At 35.0% G+C, this 20,147-nt stretch overlaps 1 protein-coding gene across 2 annotated transcripts in view; it reads left to right on the top strand.

The window, feature by feature from the left end:
* Positions 1-20,147, top strand: part of LOC106874278 (uncharacterized) — a 160,897-nt gene that overhangs the window by 100,237 nt on the left and 40,513 nt on the right. Inside the window, exons 11-16 of one of the 2 annotated variants that reach the window (XM_089338313.1) lie at positions 2,530-2,597; positions 4,889-4,995; positions 8,386-8,580; positions 13,007-13,104; positions 15,650-15,727; positions 16,986-17,027. In XM_089338313.1, the coding sequence (XP_089194439.1) occupies positions 2,530-2,597; positions 4,889-4,995; positions 8,386-8,580; positions 13,007-13,104; positions 15,650-15,727; positions 16,986-17,027 (588 nt within the window). The remainder of the gene's footprint in view (positions 1-2,529; positions 2,598-4,888; positions 4,996-8,385; positions 8,581-13,006; positions 13,105-15,649; positions 15,728-16,985; positions 17,028-20,147) is intronic. The other variant, XM_014921952.3, reaches the window with a different exon arrangement.

Genomic DNA, 20,147 nt, shown 5'->3' with positions numbered 1-20,147 from the left:
CCGATTTGAACTTCACTTCCAGTTCAAAGTTCTTGAGACATCCCAATTCTTGCTTGAAAAGATCTGGAAATTCATCACACATGTTGTTACAATCTTGCTGCAGGGAAACATAGGGCTCGCTTGAGGTCTTTGGATACATCCCTTCTGCACCTTCCCTCTTAGCTTGGCTGTCTATGCTTTTCAAACCTAGAGCAGTGTCTACGGAAATTCCCAGAGTCTGGATAGCATTCCAACCCAGCAAATTAAGATCAGAGATCTTGGTGACTATGTAAGGTATAAGATCCTGCTTACCAGTTGTTGGATCCTTGGTTTGGCCCATGAAAGTTCCTAGAACAGGCAGGTTGTGCTTGCTGGCAGATTCATAGCGATGCTTGACATCTTGCAGCTTTGGTCTTCCAAGTTGTTTCCAGACTGACAAGGAAACAAAATTGCCTGTAGTAGCAGTGTCCAATTCCATTGTGAACAGTCTGTTCTGGATTGTTACTGGCACAATTAAACTGTGAGTGTCTCGGGAAACTTCACCTAGGATTGCCTTGACTAGCTCAGCTTTTGTGATTCTTTTCACGGGAGTTTGTGAATGGCCATTGCGTTGCTGATGTTGTTTTTTCCTACACAAAGCTTGCAAATGACCCTTTTTATCACAAAAATGACATTTGGTTTCCCTGAAAGGACAGTCTGTTGCTTTGTGGGCCTTTCCACATCGGTAGCATTTCTCCTGGTTTGTGGAATAAGACTGCTGATGTTTCTTTTGAGGACTCTTATTCCTGTTCTGCTGGACCTTGTACACCTGCTTGGTTTTGGAACCGTATACAGTTTCTTTTGCAACCTTTGCTGCGTCTTCAGTCTCAATGGCAACCTGGACAGCACGGGCAAAATCTAGTTCTGAGTCTTTTATCTTAAAAAGCGCCTTCAGAACCGCTTCATTGTTAACCGAACATATGAATCTCTGTCTCAGAGCTTCATCCTGTGGGTTGGTGATCGCTGGAAAATCACAGGTAGCTGCATCCTGGCGTATACGTGCTGCCAGCTCCTGGAGAGTTTCGCCTGGCTTCCGCTGCATATCACTCCAAAACTTGAAACGCTCTCTCACAATGAAAAGTTTAGGGTCGAACTGTTCCTTCATGAAGTCAACGATTTCGTCCATTATCAAGTTGTTGATATCTTTAGGCGGATTTTGTTGGGTAGCCAGATTAGCAAGTTGTTTGTAAACAGTAGCAGTCTGATTGGTCAGGAACACTTGTGCCATGCGTTTTTCAGGTACAGCATTAGCAGCCACAAACGTACGGAATCTTGACCAGTAATCAGGCCATAGTTCTGTCGCTGAATCAAATGCAGTAAATGGTGGAATCGACACTGTTGTTGAAGCAGCTGAAAAATAGCCACTAGAATCGCCTTCAACTTGTCGAGCACCAAACAGTTTTAACAGAGCGTCCATATCTCTCTGATGTTGTTGCATTTGCTTGTCCATTTGTTCCCTAAACAATTTAATAAGTTCTACTGTCTGTTTTTCAGCCATTGTTATTACGATGAATAATTTTACGGTAAAGTAAGCATGTATCCTACCGGCGACGCCAATAAACTCTGTTATGTTTCCCTCGGGTGACTCGTAGAGATAACATAACGAGTTATACAATTTAATTATTACATTTATTGTTCAATTACATACAAAGAACGCACTCACCCAATGTTCGTTATGAATAAACAAAAGTCATGTCCGCCATATATATATCAATGACATTTTACTACGACAGTCCCACAAGACAACAACAATGAAACAATGAACTCAGACGAACCACATGACACACGGAACGTCAGACGAATTACATATCTAACAGTCCATATAACACTACCCGTCTGATAAAGGTACACCAGGCACATGCTTCATAATCATATGTACCTGACATAGTTTTCTCATATCAAGATAACCAGCACATGACCTTGCAAGTGGGGCCCAGTTGGAATTTTCTTCAGGTCGAGTAACCCATCCCACTCAAAAAATCCCTGAATAAGGGTTGTTTAAAGGATGTTGAACAAAACGCCCATGTTTCTAGAGGTGAATTACTCAAATCCCGAAGAATTCCTCTCAGCAATTTGAATTCCACTGAGGTCAACTTTGCCTTTCATCCTTTCAGGGGTCGATAAATTAAGTACCAGTGAAACACTGGGGTCAGTGTAATTAACTAGTCCCCTTCCCCAAAATTTCAGGTCTTGTTCCTTTAGTAGAAGCGATTATTATTATTATTATTATTATTATTATTATTATTATTATTATTATTATTATTAAGGAGTCAAGCTGGCAGAATTGTTAGGATGCTGAGCAAAATGCTTAGCAACATTTCATCTGTCTTTACATTTTGAGTTTAAATTCTGTTGAGGTTGACTTTGCCTTTCATCCTTTCAGGGTTGATAAAATAGGTTCCAGTTGAACACTAAGTTCAATGTAATCACCTTAACCCCTTCCCCGATGCTACTGGCTTTGTACCAAAAGGTGAAACCATTATTATCATTAATATTATTGTTTTCTTTCAGGCAAGGTTGGAAGATGATTTACCAAGTGAGATTGTTAGTAAAGTCCATCTTGTGGATCTTGCTGGCAGGTAGGTGCTTACTATTTCCTAATGTTGATGCTGACAGTGATGATGATAATTCATTTATTAGGCAGCTTTTTTTTTTTTTTATGGGAAGGGGTGTAGTTTAAATCTAACCCCAGTATTTTACCAGTGATTATTTTATGAAATGGATAAAAAATGGGATTTGGGATTTGAATTTGAAATGTAATAGAATGAATATAATACTATTATGCATCTAATACTATAATATATCTTGTGAGTTAGTGAGGGTATGTGGCCCTAGTAGTTAGGGTGTTGCACTCGTGTTCACAAGATCATAGTTCGATTCCTGGAGCAGGTAGTGCATTGTGTTCTTGAGCCAAACACTTCATCTCACATCACTCTACAATCACTTCAACAGTTGATGTGTGTGTACAAGCAATGTTGAGTTGGTGGGGACAGGGAATGAGCTAATGCACAGCACCAGCATTTGATCGCTGTAAATAATCCTTTGTGCTGGTTGTTCAGTAAGAAATTGCAGAACTCACACCTGTTGTCTACCGTCTACAACAAGAGTCTGTGGTGGTGTGTCTCTATTTCTGCCAGCTAACTACTATAATAATCTTATATTATAAAAGAGAAGCAGATCTCCAGCTGTCTGTCTGTCACAACTCCTATTAGAGGGAGAGGAAAAAAGGGGAAGAATCAAAATATACATCACAATGTATTGTTAGAACAAGGGGAGGAGAAAAAGTTGTTGCTGAGTGTATGTGAAAGAAAGATAGATAGGTAGTGTTGTCCCCATGGTAACTAATGAGACTTTCGCTATATAACAGTCTACAATTAAAAGATACATGCTTGATTAACAAATATTTTTATTGGCAGCATAGTGACAGGTAAAGACCTAGTAAAAAAAATGATTTATAACACATGCACACAGCTACAGATGGTATAGTCAATTATATTGACACGAGTATTTAACTGGTACTTTTGTTTATTTCTGCAAGATGATGATGGATATATGATTAAGAGAAGGTAAACTAGCAGGTCTCTTCCTCTAAAACTTCTTATATTTAGTCTTTATTGACTATACTGCATTTATAAGTGATAACCTTTGACCACTCAAAAATAACTGACATATTTTGGAATTAAATCTGTAAATGTAAGTCTAAAAAAAATTCAATGAATTAAAAAAAAGAACAAAGATAACCTAAATTCCAGAGTCTTATGTAACATCTCTGGAGCCCAGCTTCCTATTGTTACAGGTTTTTGTTATCTTAGTTGTGATATGGCAAACAGAAATGCTTCAAAACAATGGTACTAATTGACATGGTTGGCAACATGCAAACTTTACTTCATCTGTTCAATCACCAAACAAATTGGAATGATATTTTCCTAATGAAACAGTTTCCTTCTATAGTAGTTATCCCCGACAATAAGAGAAACACTAGCAACAAAGATAAATGCTAGACATCGCAATCTTTTATGATTTGTACTTGGGAGTTCATTTTCCACAAAGAACAACTGACAAATGGATAATGACAAGAGCACAGATTTCTCAGCTTATAATAGCATTTAATGTTCAGAAAAATTAATTTTGATTAGACATTATTTTGAAAAGATCAAACATGCCACTGGCCACTCAAGTTGTGAGTCATAAAAATCAAGCTACAGAGTATTATTATATTGGAAGAGCTTTATGAAAGACACACATTTCAGAAGCTTTTATAACTAGATGTAATATTAATTTTAATGAAACTGTTGACCTTGCTACAGATAAAATCTAATGATGACAGCAAATTGATTAGTGTTGAGTGCATATCTCCTACATTGTGTATTACTGTTTATTGAAATGGAAGAAGATATTAATAGTTGTTTCAACTCCAGAAACAACTATTAAGGCAAAGCTGACCTCAGTGGTATTTGAACATGAGTTGTAACTAAATGCTGCAAAATAGTTTAGCCAGCATGCAATCCACTTCCTTAATGATAATTGCTAATATAGGAATGAGGTAAAAAAAATTGTTGGGGGAAACAATTGATTATATTGCATCCCATATTTGACCTGAGAAAAAAAATTGATCTTGATGGAATTTGATCTCTGAATATAAAGGATTGTAACAAATACAGCAAAGCATTTTGTCCAATGATTCTGCTGGGAGACAAATTTATTGGAAAGGTTTACAATTTATAGAATAAACGCTAATTCATTACTGGTACATATTTTATTGAACATAAAACTCAATCAAAATTAATGTCTCTAAACTATTTCTGAAAATCAAATAACCCTCTTTATTGCCAGACTGAAGACTTACGTGTTTATATTGTGTATTTTTCAGTGAACGAGCCTCAACCACACAGAATCTGAACTATAAAGACCGGTTGAAGGAAGGCGCTAACATCAACAAGTCTTTAGTGACACTTGGCAATGTTATTAAATGTCTCGGTAAGGTGCTAAACTTGGTATTTCATGAGCTCTTCATAGTAACCCAGAGAGGATCACTGGGTCAATATCTGATATTCTCAACGATTGTTTACTCTAGGTTAGCCTTAATTATGGTCAAAAGCCTTCTAGTCTTGGCCTTCTGTTATATTTAATCAAACACAGTACATCAAGGACTAAATTATCCAATGTGACCTTCATTTTTTTAAGATGGTAAGGTGTGATCTGACGGAGATTTAGCTACAAATTTATCACATCAATGAGGAAACCTCACTTGAGATGGATTCCTAAATTGGGTGTTACATCACCTTGTCATAACAGCAGAGAGGGACTACTTAAAAGGGGTTGTTTATTATATGTGAAGATATTATGAAATATAACAGTTCTGGCTATTTCCTCCTTTGTAATGACCAGTGGTATTTATTGTTTTATAATCCTTTGTGTGACTCATCCTACTGCAAAGGAACAGGAGTGGCTTCATATTGTAAAGAGAGAAATAGTTGTTGCAAGGGAACAGGTAAAGAACAGTATTGGGCACAGAAAAAAATTGGAGAAATCATTTCAATAAATGGAGTTATTTCCCCTCAAACTTCAGTTAACTGATTTTACTCTCTCAGTGGTCAAGTGGATTGAGCATCAGATAAGAACGTATGCAAAGCCATGTGGTTAAGAAATTCACTTTAAAATTGTGTAGTTTTGGGTTCAGTCCTACAGCATGGCTCCTTCGATGAGTGTCTTCAACAATAATCAACTAAGGTCTTATGAGTGGAATTTGTAGACAGAAACTGAAAGAAGCCTGTCATGTGTCTGTGTGTCCTTTTGTTTTGGCATCATGTGATGATTATAAGCAAGCATCCCAGTCATACAAGCAATGTTGTTCATTTCCAGTCTTCCACGAAAATCTATCTGATTATTGGGAAATATTATCTTGCTTGGAAACAGGTGAAGGTTGGTAACTGGAAAGGTATCCAGCTGCAGGAAATCTGTCCCAACAAATTCCACCTGACCCAGGCAAGCATGAAAAAGTGAACGTTGAATAATGATAATGATGATGGTGCATGTGTCGTCTCCTTGTCTTGACATTTCGTGCTAATTGTTATTAAGCATCATCATCACACAAACGGTTTCATTTGTTTGCAATTTTCCATGGAAACATTTTTGGTCATTGCACTGTCCATATTCGAAGGACAAGGGGAAATATTAATTTCAAATTTTGACACAAGGCCAGCAATTTCAGGACAGGGGTTTAGTTGATTACATCAACTCCTCCCATTGCTCAATTGATAGTTATTTTATTGACTCCAAAAGAATGAGAGGCAAAGTTGGCCTCAGCAGAATTTGAACTCAGAACATGAAGACATACAAAATGCCACTAAGCATTTCACCCAGCATGCTAACAATTCTGCCAGATCACTGCCTTAAACTAGGGGAAATATTACCTTGCTTGGAAACTGATGAAGGTTGGTTATAGGAAGAGCATCTGGCTGTAGAAAATCTTTGTTTCAATGAATTTTGTCTGACTCCTGTGAGTATGGTAAAGTGCTAACTGAACATTGGCTGGGGCTTTATGAACCCCAACTGGGGTTGCCTGAGTGAAAGTGTCTAATGTTGAAACACCTAAAAGTTCCAGGTGCATCACTGGATGATATATGGAATATATATATATATATATATATATATATATATATATATATTATACACACATACACACACTTGCAAAGAATATGGAGACTGATACATCTTCAAATTTTTCTTTAATTTAATAGTTAATTATACAGCATAATTAGTTAGTTAAACTAACTATGCTGTATAATTGGCTGTTACATTAAAGAAAAATTTGAAGATATACCAGTCTCGATATTCTTTGTAATTGTTTTGGATTTATGCACTCAAAAATATTCATAATCCAGAGAAGTGAATCCAAATTTACCCATCAGAAGTATTACTGTGGGACTGCTCACACTCAGTGATCCTTGATGTTTCTTACTACCTGAGGAACTAGCCAGGACCTGGAATATACGTGAGAGCTATTACGGTTCCCGCCTGGGTAATTAATCTCTATATTCTCATTGTGTGTGTATATATATATATATATATATATATATATATATATATATATATATAGTTCAAATTTATAGAAATGATCTGCAAAGAATATAAAAAATGTGGATCACCAAAAGTTTGGTCATACTGACTTAAGAGAGAGAGAGAGAGAGAGAAGAAAGTGAAGAAAGGGGGTTTTATTACAGTTTCTGTCATCTTGGGTTCTTTTTTTGTCACATGCAAAAAAACTCTGCATGTGACAGAAAAAAGAACCCAAGATGACAGAAACTAACAAACCCCCTTTTCTTTACTTTCTTCCTTTCTTTTTCTTCTTTCTCTTAACTCATTATTACTTAACTTTTGGTGATCCGCATTTTTTATAATCTTCGCAGATCATTTTTGATACTATTGAATTTTGTGAACATTTAACCATTTAAACATGTTTTCTACTTCGCAATTTAAACTTTTTTAAATCCCATACACTTATACAATTAATAAACGAAATATTGTTGAAACTAGTTTGGTTTGTATGTAAATAAATTTATTTAAAAACAATTACAAGTTTTTCAAATTCAGTTGCATGTTCAACAATTAATTCTCCTATATTTTTTCTTGCGTGAAAACACATCCCTTCTTTTCTTATATATACATACACACACACAACAGATTTCTTTCACATTTCATCTGCCAAATCTGGTCAGCCACGGGCTATAGTGGAAGGTACTTACCCAAGGTACAATGCAATGGGACTTAAAACCAAAACGATGTAGTTGTCAGACAAACTTCTTAACCACATAGATAACAGTTAAAGAAAGCCCTACTATCTTATAAAAAGGGACACCTTGGATAATGTATTCCTAGTTTTTCTAATCTTGAGAGAAATACAGGATTATTATAGTTCAAATGTATTTGATCCAAGTCTGCTGCTCATTTAAACGTCAACAACTTATAGGGAGATTGTAGTGAATTATGAGTATATTTGCAACTGTCAGTATATATGACTGTTTAGGTACAACTGCATATATGTGTATAGATTTGCATTCAAACATTTTTATGTGTGTACTAATTTCTATACATATTTATATACATGCATACATATACGAACACGAATAAGGACACATATGTAAACATAAGTTAATATGAAGACACACAGACATAAATATAATGTAGGCATGTACTTACATATGTTTATTCACAGATACACACACAGACAAGCAATTTATTTGCACACATGCATTTACTTAACTATAAACATGCACACACACACACACACATCCATGTATTCATACTATATACAATTGTTTGACTGTTTTAACCACCACCACCACTATTACTTTTGTCTATGTCCAGCGGAGAGGTCAATGATGTCAATGAGTGCAGACAATGCTGAGAGTTGGTCACAAGGTAGTTCAGATTCTGTCATGACCTCCAGTCTGGTGACCCCACGGCGTTCTCGGAGCCTCTATGTACCCTATCGTGATTCTGTCCTCACCTGGCTTCTCAAAGACAGTTTAGGAGGAAACTCCAAGACAATTATGATCTCAAGTAAGCCGTACTACTTTTTTGTTTCTTTATATTTTTGTTTTAGATGTTTTGTGTCCCTATTGGCTAATATGGCCAATAGGTTATGATATTTGTTTTGCAACCACAACATTTCTAGTTTGATTCCACTGCTTGGTATTTCGGACAAATATTTTCTATAGCTTTAGGTCAACCTATACTTTGAGAATGAAACTGGCCAACTGTAAAAACCAATCTATTTCAGACAAATGGAGTCTGGGCAGATCTCTAGCTGGCTGACTCCTGCCAAACTGTCCAACCCATGCCAGCATGGAGAACGAACATTAAAAGATGATGATGGAAACTGTATAGAAGCTCATTAGATAATATGTACCAGTAATACAGCCTTGTCACTATGTTATGATTCTACTTGAGAATTACATCGAGTCCACATATCTGTGGAATACTCAGCCACTTAAGTGTTTATCCAATGAGCAAGAAATTCAGTTGATTAAAGAACTGAATACTTATTGAAACTAACATAAATCAATCCTGCTACTCATATTTTATAACTTAGAAGAGTTGGGACCTCTGTGATTGGGGTGAACAAGAGACTTGGCCCAAATGCTTAACACAGACTGGACTTCACTAAGAACACCCAAGGTTAAACTGGATAATATTTTAAGTCTACCTCCATATTTAACTCCAACAGCAAGGCTACCACCACCACACCCTGTTCACTATAACTACTCTTATGTACCACTACAACTCTCTGATCACCACTCTTATGCTTTGCTCATCATCCCCTTCTTCCTGATCTATCATCCCTGAGCCACTTCTGTCTCTCTCACCTTACCCAATCATGCTGATATTTCACTTCAAGCCACATCTCCACTCCCTGTTCATCTCTCACTACAGTCATCTTTCCCCTCATCTATAACCATTTGTTACTCTCCCCTCACTTTCTTATAACACTCAACCCCTCTTCCCCCCTCTCAATACACTGTCCATATCCTTTCTTGCTTTTTGTGGGCTTGCTTTGGCAAGGCATCCCTATCACCTTATCTTCTTCCAAGCTATTCCCACCTTAATATAACATGGAATGCCCGTGTATCTCCTCTGTAGCAAAACACCAATACTTCTCCCTCTATCTTACTTTAACCCCTAAACACCTGGCATAAAACCACCTCTCAAATACTCCTCCTACATAATCTAAGGGATTTTTTCCCCCTTTCCCTATTCTTTTCCTCTCTTGCAAGTTACTTGGTGACCTCACTAGTGGCAATGGCATGAAAAAAGCATTCAGTACACATTGGAAAGTGGGTGGCATTAGGAATGATATCAAACTGTAAAAACCATGCCAAAGCTGACAGTGATGCTTGATTCAGTCCTGTGTCCAACCTATGCCAGCATGGAAAACAGGCTTTAACTAATGATAATGATTGTGTGTGTGTAGTCAATTCAAATAAATGAACAATAAAATTAACAATAACACACAACAAGAGGATATGCACAAGGAATGTATTAGTCTTTCAGTAAAAAGAAGGTTTTTGATATTTTGAGCATAGCTCTTCATCAGAAAGGAGAAAGAGAGAAAAGTTCAAAGAAGGGAAAGAAATCACCAATAGTACGTGTGTAGTTATATTGACTCATACACACACACACACACACACACATGCATGCATGTGTGTATATGTGTGTTTGTGTAATCCCTGTAATCTAACAGTTCAGGAAAAAAAAAAAAGAGTCTAATAGAATAAGTACCAGGCTTTAAGAGAAAAAACAATTATGTCAATTCATCTAATTAAAATTCTTCAGGGTGGTGCCCCAGCATGGCTGCAGTCTATTGACTAAGTCAAGTAAAAGGTGGGGGTGGAGCAAAACCACACACAAAAAAAGCTGACATTTTATTTATATTACGTTATCATCATTATTCAGTGCTAAATGATATATTGAGGTTTGCTCTTGGTATGTCACTTTTGTCCCACCCTGTATATTAGCTAAGATTATATTAAGCAACTTGTTGTCTTGGTCATTATCAACAAAGATATGTTGGTTCATACTTGTGAACTCCTTAACATTGTGTGTATACATATATGTCTGTATCTGAATATCTATCTCTCTTTGTGTGTGTGTGTGTATATATATATATATATATATATATATATATATATATATATATATATATATATACTAGACATAAGTTTCATAAACTACAAAATATAAATATCCACACTACCACACTCGAAATGTACCTATTATAACTCCTTATCTTGATTTGACTGTACGTGAAGGTATTTAGAATGCCAAAACTTATTTTGGCATTAATCAATAAGTGTAGGAGCAAGGTAAATGCAGTAAAAATAGGGGGATCAGTGGGGCCCCATTTAAGCAGCCTTTCAGAAATTGAACCTCCTTATGATATTCCCTGGGAGTTCATTGTATAAAGTTCATTGTCATTGCTCTGATTTGGTCGCCAATGCCATGTATTTGGTCACCAATGCCATGCAGTAAAAATAGGTGGGGGCCCCAATTAGGCGGTTTTTAAAAAAATAAACCCCCTTAGGACATTCCCTAGGATTAGGAGAGTTGCTGGTTTGAGTTTCATTGTTCTTGCACCAACAGTCTAGGAGCAGTTAACAAACATAAAAACGTAATGGAGAGAGAAACATCACTCAAATCTATAGTAGGATATACAGAGAGAGAGAGAGAGAGAAAGAGATAACACAGCTATCTTTGGTCTACCAAAATATACTTATATGTTTAAAACGTGTGAGTGTATGTATTAGCTACAATGGAATATAAATATACATTTTAAACATTATATAATTTTTTTTGTGTCATGAAATAAGGTGTGATATACTTGTAGTTCATATCAAAGCTGTGCTAGTATAGTAATGATTTTTGAATCCTTTATGGAACTAAATAACAATATGCCAGTTAGTTTACTTCCTAGCCCTTATGGATTGAGACACAATTCTTACATAACTAAAAGCTGTTTCTGTTTGGATGTGACAGTGCTAAGTTAAATGAACTGGGATGAATGCTTCACAAACATGTAAATCTGCAGTTGCATGGTACAGAAAACTTGATGGTGGGTATAACATGCCCTCACCAACCCACCCTCAGTTTCACTGCATACCAAAGAATATATTTTAATTATAGAAGCTATAGAAATATTCTTTGGAATATAAGATGTTTGAGATTTTAGTTATGTTGTGGTTGGTGTAATTGTGTGTATATCTATGTATGTATATAATATGTGCGTGTGTGTGTATATATATGTGTACGTACATATGTATGTGTGTGTTTATGTGTATGTATGTATACATGTATGTGTATATACATATATATATATGAGACACACAAAAATATACATAATACAAGTGTGTGTGTGTGGTTATCTATGACCACCCACATAACCATTCTAAAATATTCAAAATTCTCTTATTGTCTTTGGTAATTTGCAAATGAAATAATGGTAACACTAGGATACATATTTTGAGTTCACTCTCTCTATCTTCTCTCTTTCTCTCTATCTCCTCTCTCTCTCTCTCTCTCTTTTGTACATTCATAACAATCTCAAACATGCTTCTTTTGTTTGGCTTTCTGAATACCCTTGTCTGTCTCTATTACTGCCAACATGTTCTGTTATATTACAACACGCAAAATATTTACAGTATTTACTTCAGCTGAATTGGCTTCAGCAACGGTCAACGGTTACTCCTGGTGGTAGCAGATAACTCATATTATTGGATAATGGTTAGTTACTGCATAAGTACACTGCACTTGACCCTCTCTCTCTCTCTTTATATATATATATATATATATATATATATATATATATATATATATATATTTCAATATCTGAAACCATTAATCCCAACATGTTTTCTCTCTCCATGTTTTCCCTCATCTATCTCTAAAGTGTCAAAGACTTTTCCATTTTTCTCAAGCATCAAACTAATACACATGCTAATGCTAATTGTTCCCTCACCTATTTCTGTCTTTTATTTTCTGGGCATTTGAACCCTATATATATATATATATATATATATGTATATATATATATATATATATATATATATATATATATATATATATATATTAGATATATATATATATATATATATTAGATATATATATGTGTGTATGTATCATCATCCTCATTTTATGTTCATCTTCCATGCTAGCATGGGTGGGATGTATGTATATTTAATGTATGTGTATATATATATATATGTATGCATGTATGTATGGATGTATATATATATATATATGTATTTATTTATATATATATATATGTATGTATTTATATCTATCTATATGTATGTATTTATATCTATATGTATGTTTATATATATATATATATATATATATATATATATATATATATATATGTATATATGTGTGTGTGTGTGTGTGTGTGTGTATATATTTGTATGTTTATAATGTGTTAATCTTCCAACAGCTATCAGTCCAGCCAGTGCTTACTACAACGAGACAGTCAGTACTCTGAGATATTCGCAAAGAGCCAAAAGTATCATCAACAAACCTAAAATTAATGAGGTAAGTTGTTCTATTCTTATCTAACGATTGGGTGGACTAATCTACCTAGGACAGTTTTGGGGAACTTTTACCTATATTATGTGATAAATAGGCTAAACTGACTCATTATCATAATTGGTGGTGTTGATGATGTATTCTGAGGACTTGAGTACTTTCTGGATAAACTAACCCACCTGTGTTTGTGACGTAGTCACCCACTCCTGGATAGAGGTCTAATGTAGGTGACTGTTGGTACAACCTGACCTACCCCAAATTGTTGTTTGGATATTTTGGCATACCCTTAAATAGTTATTACAGTAAACCAATCTATTCTGTTTAGTTAGTGGAGTAGACTGCCCTATTCTGAGTAGTTGGTGAGGTAGACTGGTGTAATCTGGGTTGAGAGTAAAATCAATGCTTGTGTGAGTGTGTATGAGTGTTTATACATACTGAGCAAATGAGAACATGCTTATGTTTAATATATATATATTGTCTTGGTTTCTCTTGACTACACAATCTGTGACATATTTTCTCATTTGAATTTGCTCCTTCAAGTGTATTTTATAAATCTATATTTATAAATATGTTAATTAGGTTTGGTAGAACAAACAGGACAAATAGAACTAATGCAAACAGGGTGGGCCCAAAATCATGCACCAAAACATTTGACATTTAATTTAAATTACATCGTTATTATTATTCATTTCGTTCATCATATATATTCATCATTATTTTATTTATTTTGCTCAAACTTAGAAGAACTGAAGCATGTCTTCAACAATTCCAGAGCATATTGAACGTATTTTATGTGCGCTTTTTGGCCCACCCTCTATCTATATACATTTTTCATTACTTTTCATTATTTATATACATTTTTCTTTATTTCATCAGCAGAAGCTTCAAAGTAAAGAATTTTATAAAAATCGTATGTTTTAAATATAATATATTTTGTGTGTACAGTTAGATGTTGAGTTTCAAGATCCATGTAAATTATCCGCTCTGCTTCCAACATAACAGTTTAGTTTTTACTATACTTTATAGCATTACTTCTGATGATATGCAGTGCAAATCTCAAAATGACAATTAACAAGTTTATTTCATTTGTATCCATGAGATAAACTTGTGTCTATCATATAAATTTATAAAATCTTGTATTTTATTATTATTATTGCTTGATATATGTATTAGGAACAGAGGCAATATTAATACCGAGAGGCAATATTTATCCCCAAGAGTGAATTTTGCACCATAAGGCAATAGGAGAGTTTCTCTCATGGCATCTACCACTGTATAGATTGTTCTAACAGAACAAGCACGTTTAAGTGGAGATAAATACATATATATGTATAAAGTATATGCAGTGACAGCTCGTAGATAAAATTAGTGAGGGTACTGTTTCAGAAAATGTTTAGCTGTTGTTTTAATATTCTGTAAAAGGAAACAAACATATAAAAAGAATATTTATACATAAACTTGATCAGTTCTCGCTTTAGCCACTGTCGGGTAGTGTGTTTAATTTGTTCACTGAACATTGCCGCGAATCCCTCCTTGTTTTTCAAAAATACCCCTAAATCACAAAATAAGGGGAGAAAATCTGCCCTATTTTTCAAATCCTGGCAGCAACACTGAAGCTGGAAGCAGGATAATAATTTAATTCTACACTTCATCACTTTCAAGAATATAAAGACGTTTTTAAGTACAACACATGCAGAATAAAAAAGAAACACTACCTTTCACTGGCACTACATGAACGACAGTGCTCTCTCTCTTTAGCATGAAGCTTCCTATCTTAGACATGTGAGCATGCACACAACAGCCAAACACTGTGTTGCTGGAACTGTGAAGCACACAGTTCTATACAAGGATTTTTGTATTTTTTTCATAAACTAGGGGATGGCTACTGACATTAAGCTTAAGGATTATATAATGTACAAATATAAAGAAAGAATTAAAGAAAAAAACGACTCATTATATTGAATGTAATCGATAATATCGAATGGAAATAGGGGGTGCTGCAGTTCCGCATTGCCTATACACAAGCCGCCACTGTATATATATGTATTTTGTGTAAGTTTGTACACCAGTGATATTGGTCAGGTTTGCCAAGAACTATTGATAGACTGACATTCATGAATAGTTGAAGTAGACTGTTGCATTAATATGCGTTGTATGTGTGTATGCATGCAATGGTTGTGATAGGGGTGGCTGTATTACATGTATTGTTAGATATATAATAGATGTATCTTACAAAACTAAATGATACAGGTGAGGATACTGATGAATTTGAGGTAATATAACAAATCTAGAGGGAACTGTGGTAAACCTTGAAACATCATGGTTTGTCTGCTGATGATGATAGCAGTGGGGCTTTAAGTATCATGGTGAGACTGATAGGAAGCATGGTCAATTCTCAAAGAACATTGTACATTGAGAGGAATCACAGTAAATGTTTGTCTTAGTTCTTTGCTCTTGCTCTCTCCCCTATCTTTCTCTTTCATTTTTAACTCACTCACTAACATACATCTCTCTCTCTCTCTAATATACATTTGTATTATTATCTTTACAGGACTCTAATGTGACATTAATTAAAGAGTTGAGGAGAGAAATTGAACATCTGAGAGTGATGCTGATCTCAGCACAGACGGTGAGTTAGCCTATACATGTTAGCCTATATGTGTTCTTACTGCACTACTGTCTGCCTGATTGACTCAAACAGTTGTGCTCAATATAATCATCTGATCTCGTGTACCCCAGATTTGTCGATTTCTACTTATGTTAGAAACCATTATTATTATTATCATTATTGTTGAACAAATGATTAAATGTCCTGCAGTAGTTGTTTTGGCTCTTCAAGCATTCCTAGTTCAAATCTCACTGATGTCACCTTTGCCTTTCATTTTCCCAGTGTTGATAAAATAAAATACCTGCCAAATACCAGTGGGGGTTGATATTATTAACTCCCCCACTTCCCTCCTGGTTTCTAGCCTTGTACCAATGTTAGAAATTATCACTGTTCTCCTCCCCCAGTAGGGACATTTCCTTTTTTTTTTTATTACTTGTCTTTTTTTTTTTATATATGATGTTATCCCATACTGTGTAGCCCCTCTTTGTGTTGTGCCCAAGTTTGATATAATACAGAATCAGAAAAGAAGAGGAGTTAATTTGACAATTCTCTTCCCCACAGATTTCTGGCCCTGTGCTTATGTTAGAAATAATGATTATTATTATTGAGTGAAGGACAAAATACCTTATGGTATTTAGTTATTTCTCTTTGTGTTTTTTTAGTTCGAATCCTAGAGAGATCAACTTTGCATTTCATCCTTCTAGAGTCAATAAAATAGTGCTGGCATCAATTTGAAAATGGCACTGTATCTCTTGCTGAAAATTTGTGATTTTGTGACATTGTGACTATGCTAGAAATCATCATCATTATTATTATCATTATTAAGATGGCAAGCTGGTGGAATCATTAGCACGCCAGGTGAAATGCTTTGCAGCATTTTGTCTGTCTCTATGTCCTGAGTTGAAATTCTGCTGAGGCTGACTTTGCCTTTCATCCCTTTCAGGGGTCGATAAATTAAGTACCAGTGAAACACTGGGGTCGATGTAATCGACTAGTCCCCCTCCTCACAAATTTCAGACTGGAACCCGGTGCAGCTCCTGGCCTTGTTTCTGTCAGGCCATCCAACCCATGCCAGCATGGAAATGGACATTAAATGTTGGTGATGATGATGATGAACCTCCCTCCCAAATTTCGGGCCTGGTGCCTCTGTTAGAAACCATTATTATTATTTTTATCGTTTGTCTCTGTATCACAGTTTATCATTCACATGTCTATAGATCCTGAGATAGTTGTCTATAATTACCACTGTCTTTTTTTTTTGTTATTTTTCTTCCTCCAGCGGAAACCTGTCCCAGAGCCATGTCTTGGAGTGAGTGATCTGGTAAAACTGTTTTGAAGATGATGTTGTTTACTTTTACTTAACCTCATTCTTGCTTCTCTCTTCATCTCTCTTATATCCTTCTATCTTTTGTTGCCATGGTGAAACTTATCTCTATCTCTTTCCTCTATCCCTTCCCCAGCATCTCATTATATACATCCATGTGTCTATCTATCTGTCTATCTTCTGTTTCTTTCTCTCTGAATATATATATATATATATATATATATATATATATATATATATATATATATATCTGTATATATATCTGTATATATGTATAGATCTTCTGTTTCTTTCTCTTTCTCTCTGAATATATATATATATATATCTGTATATATATATCTGTATATATGTATAGATCTTCTGTTTCTTTCTCTTTCTCTCTGAATATATATATATATATATATATATATATATATATATATATACACACACACACACGTCATCATCATCATCATCATCATCAACATATCCACATTTTCATGCTGGCATGGGTAAGATGAAACTTTTTGAAGCAGATTTTCTACATCCCGATGCTCTTCCTGTCACCAACCCCTCATTTGTTTATCAGGTAACGTATTGTTTTTTTCATTGCACGGAACATTTGTTTATTGGGGAACATAAACAATGTCACCGTGTTTGGCTGAGACGTTATTAAGGAGGACACACACAGTCGACACTCATATACTTAAGTTCTTTTGCACAAACATAACAGTACAGTTTCTACCTACCATTTCTACTCAGGTGACAGTGGTTGGCCTTAGGCCATAGTACAAGAGACGGTGTCCCACTGCGACCAAACCAAAAACCACAAGCTTACAAAGTTTATTTTGCAACCATATACACTCATACACAAACACACACAAATTGATATTCACATGCATATTTTGTATGCTATAATACACCTATGTACATGTGGGGTTGGTCATGTAGCTTATAATGTTATTCTCCATCTTCTTCCCCCACCATCAGTATTGAACAGACCAAAGGCAGCGAGCTGGCAGAACCATTAGCATGTCAGGCAAAATGCTTAATGGCATTTCATCCATCTTCCCGTTCTGAGTTCAAATGTCACCAAGGTCAACTTTGCCTTTTATCCTTTCGGGATCAATAAAATGAGTACCATTTGAGTACCAAGGTCAATGTAATTGATTTATCCCCCCACCCTCACCGCCACAAATCACTGGCCTTGTGCCAAAATTAGAAACCAATTAAAAACCAATATTGAACAAACCACTATGACACTATTTCTACACCATGATACCTTTACTAAAACACCACAACACTTCTACCACCATACCATCCTTAGTATATACATCAAGGGAGCTTCATTGATGTTCTAGAAATAGCAGCTAAATTTCTCTCAAACTGTACCCTGCTATCTTGGAAAAGATTAGACAGAAACACACACACATTTGATTAGGTAGCCCTAGATATACAATGCAAGAAGGAAAAATGGGATGGTTACGGCTGGAGTACCTTTGATCATAGGTGTACACAATTAGAGCAGACCTGAAAATAAACCACAACCATTAAACCATACAACACTTATTTATTCTGCTTTTCATCTGTTTCTCATATCCCAGATTGCCATATCCTATCTCCTAACATAAAGAACAATCAGACTTACGTCACTTACACCATATCACCATTTCATTTTTATGTTTGGACATTGCCCGTGTCTACCTGTTCCCTCATGTGATTGCATATCATCCATTTCTTTCTTATTCTGTGCTCACCATATTGCTTGACTCCCTTTCCCTGCTCCCTTTCTATTTCAGTACCCTTCTTAACTTACTATACTATTATTACTCTTCAGCTGCTCAAATCTTTCTCTGCTATTTCTCACCTCACCATTGAGGTGTCACATTTTTGCTATGTCTTGGATTTACTTGCTATAGGCTGGATACGGCTCATTAGCCCACAGCTGGAGGAAAGGGGATCATCTCACACCTATTGAGTAGTCCCTAAACCATATACCCTGTTACTGTGTAATCTACACTGTGTGTGTATATATATGTATATATATATATATATATATATATATATATATATAATGTTTGTATATGTGTATATTATTATATATGGGTATGAACGTGCATCCTGTCCATACCAGATGTTACTGCATAATTTTTTTTCTTTATACCAAAGATAGAATGAAACCTAAAACTTCTGTATATTAAAGTGTATTTGTTTCAAACTGGCACAGAATCACGTGAAGAATTCATAGTATATTCCCTCCATAAGACTATACTATTCAATCCTCCCACACACACACACACATATATATATATATAATGCAAATAAGAAAATGGAGAGGATAATCAATCAACAAACATCATTGGAATTGACGTTTTTACCATTCCTTACTATTTCTATTATGTCATTATTTTACGTTATTATTTTACCTTATTTCCTCACATGTTAGATTCCTAACATTATGGTCTCTCTGATGAAGCTTTGGGGCTCAATTATTGTCCAACCCCTGTCCAATGTTTGTCCAACCTTTGTACAATCACTGTATATTACTGGTATGATGTGGAAAACTTGGTAAATTGGATAACCCCATAGTAGAAACAGCTGTAAGAGTTTAGTATTTTTCACTCATTTATTCTTATTCATTCTTTTATTTTTGTTTATCTATTTATTTACTTGTTTATTTGTTTATTTTGATTACTTATGCATATGATTGTAATTAATTAATAAATAGATCCAAAGGAATGTTTACAGGCTGATGTTTGTTGACTGATTATCCTCTCCATTTTCTTATTTGCCTTATAAATTCTGGGTAAATTTCTTTTTTACCCCCACTCATACCTATTATTCAATTGCAATACTGCTCTACAACAGTAAGCACTTGGATATAAACACATAGGTATACATCCAGTAGTATATTGGATATTTATTATCCCTTAGATGGGTGCTTAACCTCTAACCATATTTTAATGGTTGCCAAACTATTAGCAATATGCAAAATAGATGTAAGAGTAAGCATTTTTTGTTTGGCTTTGAGTTATTTTTAATAGGAAAAAAGGTTAATGGAAATAGGTAAAAAAAAAAACAATGCCTGGAACTTGTTTTTACATTATTTATGGTGTTTTACTGAGAATTTGTTATATA

Source organism: Octopus bimaculoides, chromosome 20 (genome assembly GCF_046866305.1).
Source record: "Octopus bimaculoides isolate indiv1 chromosome 20, ASM4686630v1, whole genome shotgun sequence".
NCBI lineage: Eukaryota > Metazoa > Mollusca > Cephalopoda > Octopoda > Octopodidae > Octopus > Octopus bimaculoides.
Note: the sequence above shows the minus strand (reverse complement) of the source record. Positions and strands in the feature narration are given on the sequence as shown.